This window comes from Plecotus auritus (assembly GCF_963455305.1).
Source record: "Plecotus auritus genome assembly, chromosome: 3".
Classification (NCBI taxonomy): Eukaryota; Metazoa; Chordata; class Mammalia; order Chiroptera; family Vespertilionidae; genus Plecotus; species Plecotus auritus.
The window spans coordinates 44,814,526-44,827,960 of NC_137772.1; the positions used below are offsets into that span (position 1 = coordinate 44,814,526).

General features: G+C 40.8%; 1 protein-coding gene across 1 annotated transcript in view; it reads right to left on the bottom strand.

Moving 5' to 3' along the window:
- Positions 1-218: 218 nt before the first annotated feature.
- Positions 219-13,435, bottom strand: part of HS6ST3 (heparan sulfate 6-O-sulfotransferase 3) — a 727,298-nt gene continuing 714,081 nt past the window's right edge. The window contains exon 2 of the mRNA XM_080659670.1: positions 219-7,569. Within this exon, the coding sequence (XP_080515796.1) occupies positions 6,861-7,569 (709 nt within the window). The 3' untranslated portion in view covers positions 219-6,860. The remainder of the gene's footprint in view (positions 7,570-13,435) is intronic.

Genomic DNA, 13,435 nt, shown 5'->3' on the forward strand with positions numbered 1-13,435 from the left:
GGTTACTGAGAACCATGATTTTAGAAGCTTATTTGCTTGAGAGCCTGTGAAATCCTCCCTGGCCTCAGAGATTTTAAATTGTTTCAATCTATATTTTCTTTGACTTTTATGCTTTTAAGGTTTCACATCTAAATAACTGCATTAGTATCCAGAGCATGGAATTTTTTGAGTTTGACAAAGCTGATCCTGTGGATTCAGTTTCCATAAATCCCTTAAAGTGTTTAACCAACTTTTCTCATTTTGCAAAAATGTCTAACAAAATCACAGGGGAAAACAATTGTTCTTGACATCACAACAGTTTAATATGCTAACTTATTCATTAAATTGTGCTTCACATCAATGGAAATCCTCAGTTCTACAAACTATCATTTTTAAATAGCAATAAGGATTGATAATGTCACAATACAATCTCCTAGTACCCGAGTTCATACATATTGTTGCACAGAAACCAAAGGAAATATCTCTTAGGAGAAATAATTTACTATCTATTGAGTAACTATCTTTACATCTAAAATGGGGCACCAGATATAAGTCCAGATTTTTCTTTCCAACATTTTTTTATCTTTGATACATTAAATGAAAAATAATGCAAGCAAAACCCAGAATGTACTGGGAGGAATAAAAAAACAAGGGAAGAAGAGAAAAGTTGATCACATGGTTTTAAAAAAATAACCACAAGCTGGTGGGAGACAAATGTGACAATGACTAAATCACACAAACTGCTTCCTCAGATCATGGTTTTCCCTGGCAAGAACTGAGGTTTTTCAGCACTGACATCTGGCCCTTTGATGAGATACCACAGTGCAGCAGAACATGGAACTCACAGAGATTCCACTTCATGTGTCAGAGGATGACACATTATTTCCATAGACAACTTAGAACACAAGTTCAAGAAACATCTGTGCTTTCGCGTTCTCAGATCCAGAGTTCTGTTAGGTTCCCTCGAGTCCTCGCCTGGAAGTCCAGGGGTGTTTGTCTTGCAGATGTTGCTGGTGTTTGTAGTGAGGCCAGTCCTCTGGAATCTCAGCACCTCTGCAAGATCAGTTGGTTCTGTGTGTCACGAAGCTTACATCCATGTGCATTCCATCCATTAGGCTACAAAACACACAGGTTTCAACCCACCCACTTGCCCAAAAGTTCTGATTCAAAGTTTTAGGAAATCAGTTCAGATGTGTCCAGGTGAATGTGGTGAGAGAATAACAGGCTTCTATGTTCAGTAGAGATGGAAGAAGGGAACAGAAGAAAAGCTGAAAGTGTCTTGGAGAAAGAACCTTTGAATGCTTCCCCAGAGATGACACAACAGAGTAGTCGTCAGACTCAGCCAGCCCTGATACCCAGCCTGGAGTCATTCAGTCGAAGTTCTGGGGGCCAGTGGAGGTACAATAACTATGGGAAAGGAGAAACCTTGGCGACACAGCTGTGATCAGATCAGGGTATTCTTCGCTTAAGTCCCACCCAGCTTTCTCTTTGAGCCAATTCATTCTATTCATTCAGTCTTTATTTCAGTCCCTAAAACTATCCCCATGCTCTTGTCCTGTCTCATGAGCCTCGTGTCCTTTTCTGCCCTTTTATTTTTATTTTTTTAATATATTTTTATTGATTTCAGAGCAGAAAAGAGAGGGGAAAAGAGATAGAAACATCAATGATGAGAGAGAATCATTGATTGGCTGCTTCCTGCACGCCCCACACTGGGGATCAAGCCCGCAACCCGGGTATGTGCCCTTGGCTGGAATCGAACCTGGAACCCTTCAGTCCGCAGGCCGACACTGTATCCACTGAGCCAAACCGGCTAGGAACTTTTCTGCCCTTTTAAATGGCCAAAAGAATTATAGTCCCCAGACTTCCCTTGTCCTTGAGGACAGAAATTGCATATTAGTCATTTTCTATTTTTCAATATTTTCTGGCACATATTTAACTCCTCATCTTTCCACCTTTACAAGATCTGCTTCCTTTTTAGGAGCTCTACTTTTTTTTTTCTATAGTTATTCCCAGTCTCCCTAACCCCCCACTCCCCCCACACACATGATCCTATTACATAGGACCTTCTTCTCAGTTAGAGGCCAAATAAACATTCTGTGCGAAGGTGTTAGCTTATGACAGCTTAAAGCATTTCCTCTCTCTAGCAAATGTGCAAAGGGAATCACTGAAAAAAATAATTTAAAAAACCTTTAGGAACCAAAAAATAAGTTGCTGATGAAATTCTAGGAACCTGGGGGAAAGGTAGCGAGAAAGGTAAATTTTTAGAGCAGGGGTTCTATTGATCACCCCTTAAGCTTCAGTATTTAGGCTGCTACTGATTGTAAATATTTCTAACACTGAGCTTCTAACACTGAGGTATAAGCACATCCCCTCAGCCTTGTCCTTGAATAGTTTTGGGGTTGGATGGGGTGAACATAAGCAAGAAGTGTTTGAGTGCCTGTGCTTTTCAGTTGCCCCTGCAACACTGACAGTCTTTTGGCCATTTCACTCCTATTAACAGGCTCCCTCACTAGACGCAGGGGCTTACGGGCCAACTCTGCCAGTCTCCTTGGCATTATCTAAGTCACTGCAGTTCCATGAAAAGGTAAGGGAAGGTATAAATTAATAAAGGTTTAGATTCATATTTTTTTTAAATTCGCAACCCCAAATCTGATGCTGAGCAGCACAAAATAGTAGGAAAGACTTGAAGTCAAAAGACTGGGGCTCTGAGCAAATTTCTTGTTAGTAAACTGTAATCTTTGGGAAATCTCCCAACATCTCTGAATTTCCATGTCAAACTATCCAATGGGTAATGTATAGAGGTCATATTTAACATATAAGGATGTAGTGAAGATCAATGAGATACTAAAGGTAAAAATGTTTTTAAAAACATTAAATGCTATTTAGAGTTATGAATTTTAATCTTATCTTTTGAAAAACCTATGACAATATAGATGACATCAAAAAGCACTTGATGTCTTTTTTAATTCCCCTTTGTGTCAGAGACTAATAGTTTTATCAGTATTAATTTTTATATTATTTCATTGGATAATAGGACCTTCATATCAAGGCACATAGCAACCAATAATAAAGACATTTCATGCCTTTCTTTGCTGCTAAATGTAGCTAATAAATATGTGCTAGCCCATAAGATGTGGCTATAAGTGATATGTGCAACTGCCTTCCATTTCCCCTCTTTGTTGTCTTAAATGTAGATGAGATGGCAGGAGCTGCGGGAGTCACCGTGGGCCAGGAGATGGAATCTGCACATTAGGACAAAAGAGCAAGAGAGTGCCTGGGTTTCTGGTAATGTCACACACCAGCTATCCAATCAGTTTGTCTTTTAAGTGAGACAACAATTCTCCCATCTTATTGAAGTCACTAACATTTTGAGTTTCTTTGTTAAATCAGCCAAATGGAAAACCTATCCAATCCAATAAACTACTTACAGTTATTACTTTATGATCTATGCTCGCCTCCTTGCCAGGTCTGTCTGGTAGGCCTTCTCTCCCATACTATCTCTAGACAGACTTTTGAACAAATCCTCATTTTTTAAACCATCGATCAAACTATGTATGACAGTTACCTCCTTTAGATGAGTAAAAAACCATGTTTTTATAAATTTTAACAGCACATGTGATATCTTTAACTGCTGCCTAAAACTAATTGCTAATGATATTAATTATTATAAAGGGGATCCAGATAATTCTCAGGGCAGGTTTTCTCCTGTTACCAAGCGGAGGCTGCCAATAAATGAGGAGGCAGAATAGCCTCCTTAGTCCTTAATAATGATAATAATAATTTAAACATACACAAATATACACACAGACACCTCATCCCCATCTCATTACTGGGGCTGCCATTGCCAAGAAAAGGAAAGGAATGTCTACCTCAGAGTTGCAGGAGTCAATAGGATGTGGCACTCCCTGGGGAATTCTCTCTCTCTCTCTCTCTCTCTCTCTCGCTCGCTCGCTTTTAACACTAATGTATCTGGAATTGATTTGGTTTGGGATCTGAAAGCCGACAACTTCCCCTGGATCCTTAGGCCCACATGCCTTTTGTTGGCATCACTTTCCTGAGCTTCACTCAGCATGTAGGTGTGCAGTCAATTTTCGGAGAACAAACCTCATCCCCACCTCTTCATTTCTATCAACATAGGACCCCAGGGATATGACAAGTGTGCTGCTTTAGAATGAAATGATATGAGGGAGAAAGCCCTTGTCGGGCTTTTTAATTTGCTCAGCACTGGCCTCGGGCCAACACGAAGAGATGGTTTCTCCTCTGAACATCCTGATAGCTGGTCTCCAGTGGAGCACCATACATCACGCCTTTAGCAGCAAGGCCAAGAAAGCCTTTTGATATCAATCCTGAGGTGCCTAAGGAGCAGTGTGAAGTTAGCAGAGGCTGCCTCCAAGTCTCAGCTATGCACGAATCCCCTGCCAAAAATGTAAAGTGAGTTTAAAGGAAACAATCTGAATGCCTTCGAACTTGGTTTGATTTTCCACATGACAAAAGACTAGATTATCATTGTGGGGTGGTGTGTGTGTGTGTGTGTGTGTGTGTGTGTGTGTGTGACAATAGCAGGCAGAGGGTAATTTGCAGACCTGCCATCCTCGGCAGAACATTAGATGTTAACATCAAATGTGAAGAGAGAGAGAGAGAGCTTCTCATTAATCCCAGCTGCAATCCTCCTTTCCTCCCTACCTTAGGAACAACTCATCAGAAAAGAAAACATTAATATTTTGTGAGCCTAATCTCTACTAAATAGTAAGCAATATTTACTTGGCCCCTTTAACTCACCCTTATGAATGGCTTAAAAAGTACAATTGCCTAAAAAAGTCATCAATCTCTCAGTTTATTGATGTGGAGAGGGCTGGACTCACCCAAGGCCCCATGGCTCTGGGTCACTGCCACCTTGGTGCTGTCCCAGTTGTGTCACCCATATGGGATGAGGCATATACTTCTGGGCAATAATGGCTGGATTCTTGCATGACTGGCCGAAAGTGTTTATCCCATATGGAAATCATGATGGAGTCCAAAGAGACTGCACTTTGCAGTCAGCCAGGCCTAGCATACAATTCAGGAGAAAGCTACGTTTTGTCAGTGGGTTTCACTTTACTTACCTAAGAAATTGGGACTAGTAATATATACCTGGTTGTGAATGCATTTAAAGTATGAAAAGGGCCTCCTATAGTTCCTGGCAAAAGGGAAGTCCCCAAAAATGCCTTCCCTCATATGACAGACGAAGCCAAGGGAAGTGAGAGAAGAGTCTACGTGACTTTTCTAGGCCTCCCTTTGATGGAGGCACCAGGCTTTCCTCCGTGCAGGCAGTCAATCCATGAATGCCTGTGGGTTGATTGACTCTCAACCCCAGAGAGAGTATTCCAGAGGATGAGGTGTGGTTTATACAAAGCTGGCTTACACATCAAACATGTTGGATATCAATGAAGTAGGCTTTTCAATCTGATTTAGGAGTTTCACTCATTTTGCCTTTAGCTCCTTGAGGGGATTGATCAGATAAATCTGTTGTGAAACTTACTACTCACTCTGATCCTCCCACTCATTCATAGGTAGGCAAGGGATCGCAATTTCCTCTCACATACTTCTTCCCTTATTATTCAAAAGCATTGTGTTATCATAGTTAGGATTGGGAAAAGGTGAAAATAAGAAACATTCAGCAATGCTGTGCATTTTGTTTTATACACTCTAGCCAGTGCCAGCTGTAGCCAGAATCTAACAACAGGTAAAGACCACGTGGGGAGGAAAAAGTTACCAGGCTAAAAATATTTAAGATTTGGGGAGGTAGAGTCTTTTTAAATTGCCAGGATAATTGCCCCATTGTGTTCCATATCTCCTGGCCTAAATCAAAATTATTATTTATTTAAGGACCTCAAATATGTTTTGTATACCTGATAGCTCATATTTTTAAGCCAAATTCTTTTCAAATGTCTTTCCCTCTGTGATAGTAAAATTTCAGACCTGGCAGTACCATATCAGAGAAGATGACTGCTCCAAAGAGGTAAAACTTGGAAATGTTCTTTAAAAAACCACACACCTAAGGTCTGTAGCCAGTTTGGAAATGGTAGGCATGTATCTACCCTCCAGCTTCCCCCCAACCCTCCTTATCATTCATTCCTTACATTGAAAATACAACTTGGTAAAGAGTTCTCTCCGTAGGCATTAGTTAATAAGCACATTTTCTCCCAAATGCCCCTACCAACGTTCATTTCTCAGGGGCCACGGGCACCCTGACCTGAATCCACTTGCAGTTCCCTAAAATGTGGGGAGGGAAACATGGCTCAGGGCTGGGATGCAGGGCTTTGCCAGATGTGAGTCTCTAGTGATGGTCAATAGTAGGATAATTTTGTTTTAAAAGACGGCAACAAAACACATTTCTCTTCTTCTGATTTAAACCCCATTCAAATAGAGTTCAAAGACGACAGCCAACAGCAAAGTAAGGGTTGGCCTAAAACCTCATCAAAGGGCTGAGAGGGACTTCTTTTTCTCTCTCTTTAAACCAACCAGTATTTCCATTACAGAGACAGTATGAAACAGACCAGTTTCAGCAGAACATCCAAGCCACGGTTTGGCTTTTCATGTCTGCCTCTGTGGGTCCAGTCACCCAGAGTGTAACCTGCGCTGTGCCAAGGAGATTGCTAGGACACTGTTTCCTTTTTGGTGCTTCTCTCCTTGACCTTCTGAAGTGGTCTGTCCTGGATGCATTCCTACCCTACTCCATACCACAGATTGGAAAAAGGAAGAAAAGAACAAGACTGATCCTCTCCAGCTGGATAAAGATGAAAAGAGGAAGCAGGTCTCCAACTCTGGCCACATACAGCCAGATGTCCTCAGAATGACCCAAGAGTCTCCAAGGTAATGCCACAGGGAGGAGAGGCAGGGGGTCACCATCTCACCACCTGACTGTTGTAGTCCTCAGTGACGGCCCCCTCTGTGTTCCCATCCTCTTTGGGCCACCGGTGGCTCCTAGACTCCCGCTGCAGCCTCCGCTCCTCCCTCCTCTTTTGCCGGTCCCTCTGGTGCTCCAGCTGCTTGGTGTGGTGGTAGCGCTGTTGGAAGAGATCTTTTGCGTACTCATAAAGCTGCATGTCCAGGAAGTTGAGCTCCTCAATGCGTTGGCGAGCACCGTCATTGATCTCCACATTGGAAGCCCGCGTGATGTTGAACTGTGTGAAGGGAGAGATGAACTTGAGGTTAAATGTCCTCTCAAAGAGAAACTGTGTCTTCCTCTGGAATTCTGTGAGCCCAAAGAAGGCCATGTTCTTCAGGTTGTTTTTCGCGCTCTGCAACAGGATGGTATTTCTTTCGCTCTCATTCATGAAAGTCAAGTTGTAGCAGCCCACCAGGCTGAGGTCCGCCAGCATGCGCACCTGGCGGTTGTTAGCCAGGTTGTAGGTGCAGTCCATGAACTCTCGCAAGCTAACCCCAGACCAGTCATCCCCAGGGTAGCAGGTAGGTAGCTCATCGGGGGTGGGGCTTCTCCCATCACACATGTGGAGAGAGGTTTTCCACGTGGCCCCTCTCTGGACATGTTTCCACTCGCTCAGGTAACGGGACACTGGATCACGCAACATTGTGATGTAATAGAAATTCCTGGAAGAAATTAAAGGAAGAGTGTCAGTCATTGACAACTATAACTCTGGGATTCTGAACCTTTGTAGTCAATGGCTCTTCTGCCAGATGTTCATGTGAGAGTGTTTTCCGGGATTTGCACTGATCAGGCAAATGTTCCCATATGTGCATATTTCCATAAGCACATGTGAACCAGTTTTCAATATTAAGTTTGCTGGGCTTTTCCTCCCTCCTCTAGTGTGGGGAGGGAGAAGTGGGGGAATAGATCATTCATTCATTCAGCAATTATTCACTGATAAATTACTACCAGCAATTACAATAGCTGACATTAAGAGAATATATCATATTTGAAATTTATTACCAATCCAATATCTTTTTGATTCTTACAACAAACTTTTGTAGTAGACATGAGACTATTTGTTAGGGAACCATGCAAGGAGGTAAAGTGATTTGTCCAAGGTCATGGGCATAGAAAGGGCAAAGCTGGAAGCTAAGGCTTCTAGTTTTCTGTTTACACTGCTGTTCTAGATTACAAGGGAGGTGGGTTGGGAAGGATGAGCTGTATGTGAAGACTAATATTTACTGAGCAACCATTATGTGCTAGAAACTGTACTAGGTATTTTATGGATATTGGCACAGATAATCCTGAATACAACTTTGTAAAATGAGATTTTTTTTAATGAAACTGAGAACACAGAGACTGAAAAAGTTGAAAATTGTAGCCCATGATATTAGAGCAAGTTAATACTTGAAATGCAATAGAATCTAGGCCTCTTTGATTTCATAGCCCCTGTGCTTTCCTGTGCACCAGATTGATATTTTAAAAACAAAAATGCAACAAATATTTAGTGAATGTGATTAATTGTCAGGTGCTGTGGTTATAATTACAGGTCTTATCTCATCTAAAGACATTCAATGGAACTTTGAAAAGAAGTATCATCATATATAATAAAAGGCTGATATGCAAATTGACTGAACAGCAGAACAACTGGTTGCTATGACACGCACTGACCACCAGGATGCAGATGCTCAACACAGGAGCTTCTCTCTGGTGTTCAGTGCCCTCCCACAAGGGGAAGGCCACTCACCCCAAAGCTGGGCTCATGGCTGGCGAGTGCAGCGGCAGTGGCGGGAGCCTCTCCAGCCTCTGTGTCAGCACTAAGGATGTCCAACTGCCGGCTTAGGCCCACTCCCCGTGGGGAGAGGGCCTAAGCTGGCAGCCAGGCATCCCCCGAGGGCTCCCAGATTGTGAGAGGGCACAGGCCAGGCTGAGGGACCCCCTCCAAGTGCACAAATATCATGCACCAGGCCTTTAGTATTCTATAAACAATGATCAGGTAAAGATCAGGATACCTCTGGCTTAAAAGGACAAAAAGAGAGTTGGAGAAGTCAGCAGAAAAACACACAATAGTAGACATTAAAGAAAAAAAAATAGATTCATAATGAGAAAAATCTTTCTCATAGTTTCAGCAGTTACCAATGGAATGGGCTGCACACCCCAGCACTTTGTCAACAGGAGTAACACTCAGAATTCTCCTGGGCAAAGTGTCCTGAAACATTCTGAAAAGAGCACCATGCTTCACTTGGCCAACTAAACTGTTGTGTGTTTTTTTTTTTAGTTCATACCTAATAAAAGCCCTGACAAAAATAAGGAATTTAAGGGTACAATGTTTTTTTATGCTGTTTGAAACAGCATAAAGATTGAGGAACTATAATATTTCAAATTATACATTTACTATGTTCAGTTATTTTGAATATCTAGCCAAATAATTTTGAAGTGTGCTAATGAAACTTCAAAATATTAAGTAACACTCATTTCCCATTATATTAGGAGGCGAAATTTACTGGAACTGCCTCAGACAGGCCAGCTTGAGCCCTTGCTTTTGCCAGACAACACTTTCCATTACTCTGTTGTCTTTTCCTGTGACAAAATGACAATTCCATCAGTGGGAGAAAATTTCCCAAAAGGTCAGTAGGGAGAGCAGAAAACGACTGACACAGCTTCTGGGTTCCACAAAGAAATGTTGACGATACAGTTTTGCTCAGAGATATTACTATGGTTGAATATTATGACATGTCATTATTAATCTTGCTTTGGGCCTATGTTGGGACTTGTTCACTTTCTAATTTTACAAGCAGAGACTGGCTTTTAATTCATAAGCAAATTTCATTGTAAATATAGAAACACAGTAATGTTGATGATGTAACTTAGGTGTGGGTTAAGGATGCCAAACAGAAGAATTTAAATCAGAGAGACCTATGCATTGGGTCAAATAAGACCACACATGAAACATTTATTATTTCCCTGTTAATTGGGCAAAACATGAAACATAAAAAAGGATTTAAATTAAAAAGATGATGGCAAGCAATTAATAAGTCTCAACCTCATTTATGTCTCACATTTGGACACAATCCACGTTTTTAAAGTAATCATATCAGCTGGAGGATTTTAGGGCTGGGAATTGTAATGGTTTGTGACATAAAGGTTCCACTGGAATCTGCTCCTGGAATCTTAGGAGTCTTTGTCTTACTTGGGAAAATTGGCCATAGAGTTCCTGATGCCTTCATTTCATTGGCAATCGACACAGTCTCAAAGCAGACTAAAACTGACATAAGCTTGAAATTGTCTTGGTTTCAGATTTAACTTTATTCAGTTTAACATTATATCTAATAATGACTGACAAGGAGTAGGGCCATGTTTACTTGAGTAAAATTAAGTCCCAAATGTCTACAAGTTCTATTAGCCAAATAGGTAAGAGGCCCATTTGTAACTAAAATTCACTCTGACATCAAGACATAAAAATGTACGAGTGGAACATTTATATTGATAAAGTTCAAAGCTGCTTCATCTCATGGGTCTGGAATGGAATGGCTAATAGCATTTGGGTTTTGCTTTATCAGACATATTCTCATGTATGTTTTATTTGTTTGTTTCAATCCTGCAAAGCAGTCTGGATGATAAGATAGTAACAATAGTAAAAATAAAATAATAGGGTTGAAGAAGAATCACTATTGAAGAAAACCACCCCACAAAATTTGATTAATTAAATCATAATTCTCATTTCTATTTTTTTCTACTTTCAGTTGCTTCTCTATTTTCAGACAGAACACTGCAAAAATCACTGATGAAGTAATGTCTACCTCCAGGCCTCATAACCATCCTTTATTAATTAATTAATTTATTCATTTTAATCCTCACCTGAGGATATTTTTCCCATTGACTTTTAGAGAGAGTGAAAGGGAGGGAGGAGTAGGGAAAAGACAAAGAGAGAAAGAGAAACTCACATGGATAGATTGCCTCCCACATGCACCCCTGCCAGTGCCAGGGATCGAACTGCAACCAAGGTACATGCCCTTGGCAGTGAATCGAACCTGAGAAGAGTTGGTCCATGGGTGAGTGTTCTAACCACTGAACAAACTGGCCAGGGCACATACCCAGCCTTTATTGTGTATAAGCTTTGCTCCAAGGTCATTAACCTCCTCCCCACCTCAAAATAATGAAACTCATTTTCTTCTGCTCCCATAACTTCCACTTCAGTTTCTAAAATACTTATAGGGTCAGGACTACTGAAATCTGCAACTTTCCTTTTTAAGCCTTACTTATTCAACAGCACAATGGAATTTCCGTAAATCAAAGAAAAGGGAGGAAGTACAAACAGTTACCAAACAAAGCCTGTTATGGCCTTCATGCCCTCCTGTTCCTTTTAACTCAATCTCCTAAGCCTACACAGCATCATCTGTTCATGTATTTGTTCTTACAGTTAACCCAAACTCTCTCCATGTTTTGAAATTATAAATAAATAAACTATTATATTCCCCCTTCACCTATCCATTCATTCATTCGTTAGCTTTCCAAACATTAATTGAGTGCTCTCCCCGCCCCCCGTAATTGCTAAGTACTGGGGCTAGGGATCAGGACGAAGAGATGACTAAGATGTTGTCCTCAAAGAGAATTCAGGCACCCAATGATTTTGGTAAAATAAAAGAAATTCAACCACCAACTTAAGGAGATTTCTGCCAACCTCCCTGGACCAGAACAATCCCTCAGACAGGTAACTTTGTGCCAGTGACAGCATCTTGTCAGCAGGTTTTCCATTAGCCACCTGCTTTGTTGAGAACTTGGGTGAATTCATGTAAGCATGTCTGTAAAGCAATTGCAACTCTTTAGCATTGCCATTCTGTGGACCAGTATCCATGTACTCAGGTAGATTAGGGCACTGGTGCCACGGTTGCTTCAATAATCATTTTAACCGATAATCATCATAGGAGCCATCATGGCTTATTAAAGTCCTAAGACACAGAACACACACTTTTCATGGCTGCTTTAGAATCACTTTAGCATCTTACACTTCTGTAAGATAATCATGTTTAAGAAAAAAACACACAAAACTCTAAATACTGTACAAGGGTGTTACTGCCTTCCCTCAGTCTTTGCCTTTTCCTTTGCTCATTTGCATCCAACTTAACCTTCCTGGCCAAGCTCAAGCCTCTTATCCATCTTCCCTGACTTTCCCAGGCTCTAGGACAGTGGTTCTCAACCTTTCTAATACCGCGACCCTTTAATACAGTTCCTCATGTTGTGGTGACCCCAAACCATAAAATTATTTTCATTGCTACTTCATAACTGTAATTTTGCTACTGTTATGAATCAGAATGTAAATATCTGTGTTTTCCGATGGTCTTAGGTGACCCTGCTAGCGGTTCTCAACCTGTGGGTCGCGATCCACAGGTTGAGAACCGCTGCTGTAGAACCTAAGACCATCGGAAAACACAGATATTTACATTACGATTCATAACAGTAGCAAAATTACAGTTATGAAGTAGCAACGAAAATAATTTTATGGTTGGGGGTCACCACAACATGAGGAACTGCATTAAAGGGTTGTGGCATTAGAAAGGTTGAGAACCACTGCTCTAGGATGTGCTGCATCACCTACCGCACTTTAACTGGCATGTGAAAGTCCGGGTCACATCTACCCTTTAAGTTTCTTTTTGATAACCAGACCTAGGCTTTGTGTTCCAGGGCACCTAACACAAATCCTGCTCACAGCAAATGTTCAATAAATGATGCTACGCAAAATAAATGAGCATCATATGAGATAAATGTATTTTCATGACAAAGGTTAATATTGCCTTTGATAAATGACTTTTTCTCTCCTAAAAACTAATCTGATATTATTTTTGAATGTCTAAAATGTGTGAAATGAATAAAAAGATATGTAATCTTCTAGTACATCCATAATTTGATTGTGATTGTTGATATTCAAGGACAGGCAGTCAGTATAGACTTTGGGTAGAAAGTTGAATATTCCGTACAACAGGTAATTAGTAGCAATGAGATAGGAGCTTTTTTTTTTTAAAGTGTTAAACTTACTAGTTTTCTTCTCCACTGCAGTTTGTTGTATAATTGCTCAGTTCTTTCATTATTAAGTCATTTAATTAACACGTGCTTATTGAGAGTTTGTTACATGTGAGGAGTCACTCTAGGAAATGTGAAGAACATAAAAAAATAAAACATAATGCCCTCAAGTATTGTGGGTGCAAGGGTGGCAGATTAGAAAAAGGCATTGATTAGCAAGTTATGGAGGTAAGGAGTGGACACAGAAGATTTAAGAATGTACCGAGAGCAATGTGGCCTAATTACACCAGGAAGTTCATATTGTGCATTTTCACTAAACGTTTGTTTAATAAATGAATGAATGGAAGGAGGGCATAAACTAGAAGAGGATGCTGAGGCTAAATTGTCATGGGCTCTGAAAGCAATTGTGAATTGCCAAAATAGGAAATGTGTTGATTTAGGAAGATTCATTCAGCAACAGGGTTCAGGGTGGACAACAGTAGGCCAGGGGAGACTTCGGCAACCTTGGTGAGAGACCAGCAGGGAAGA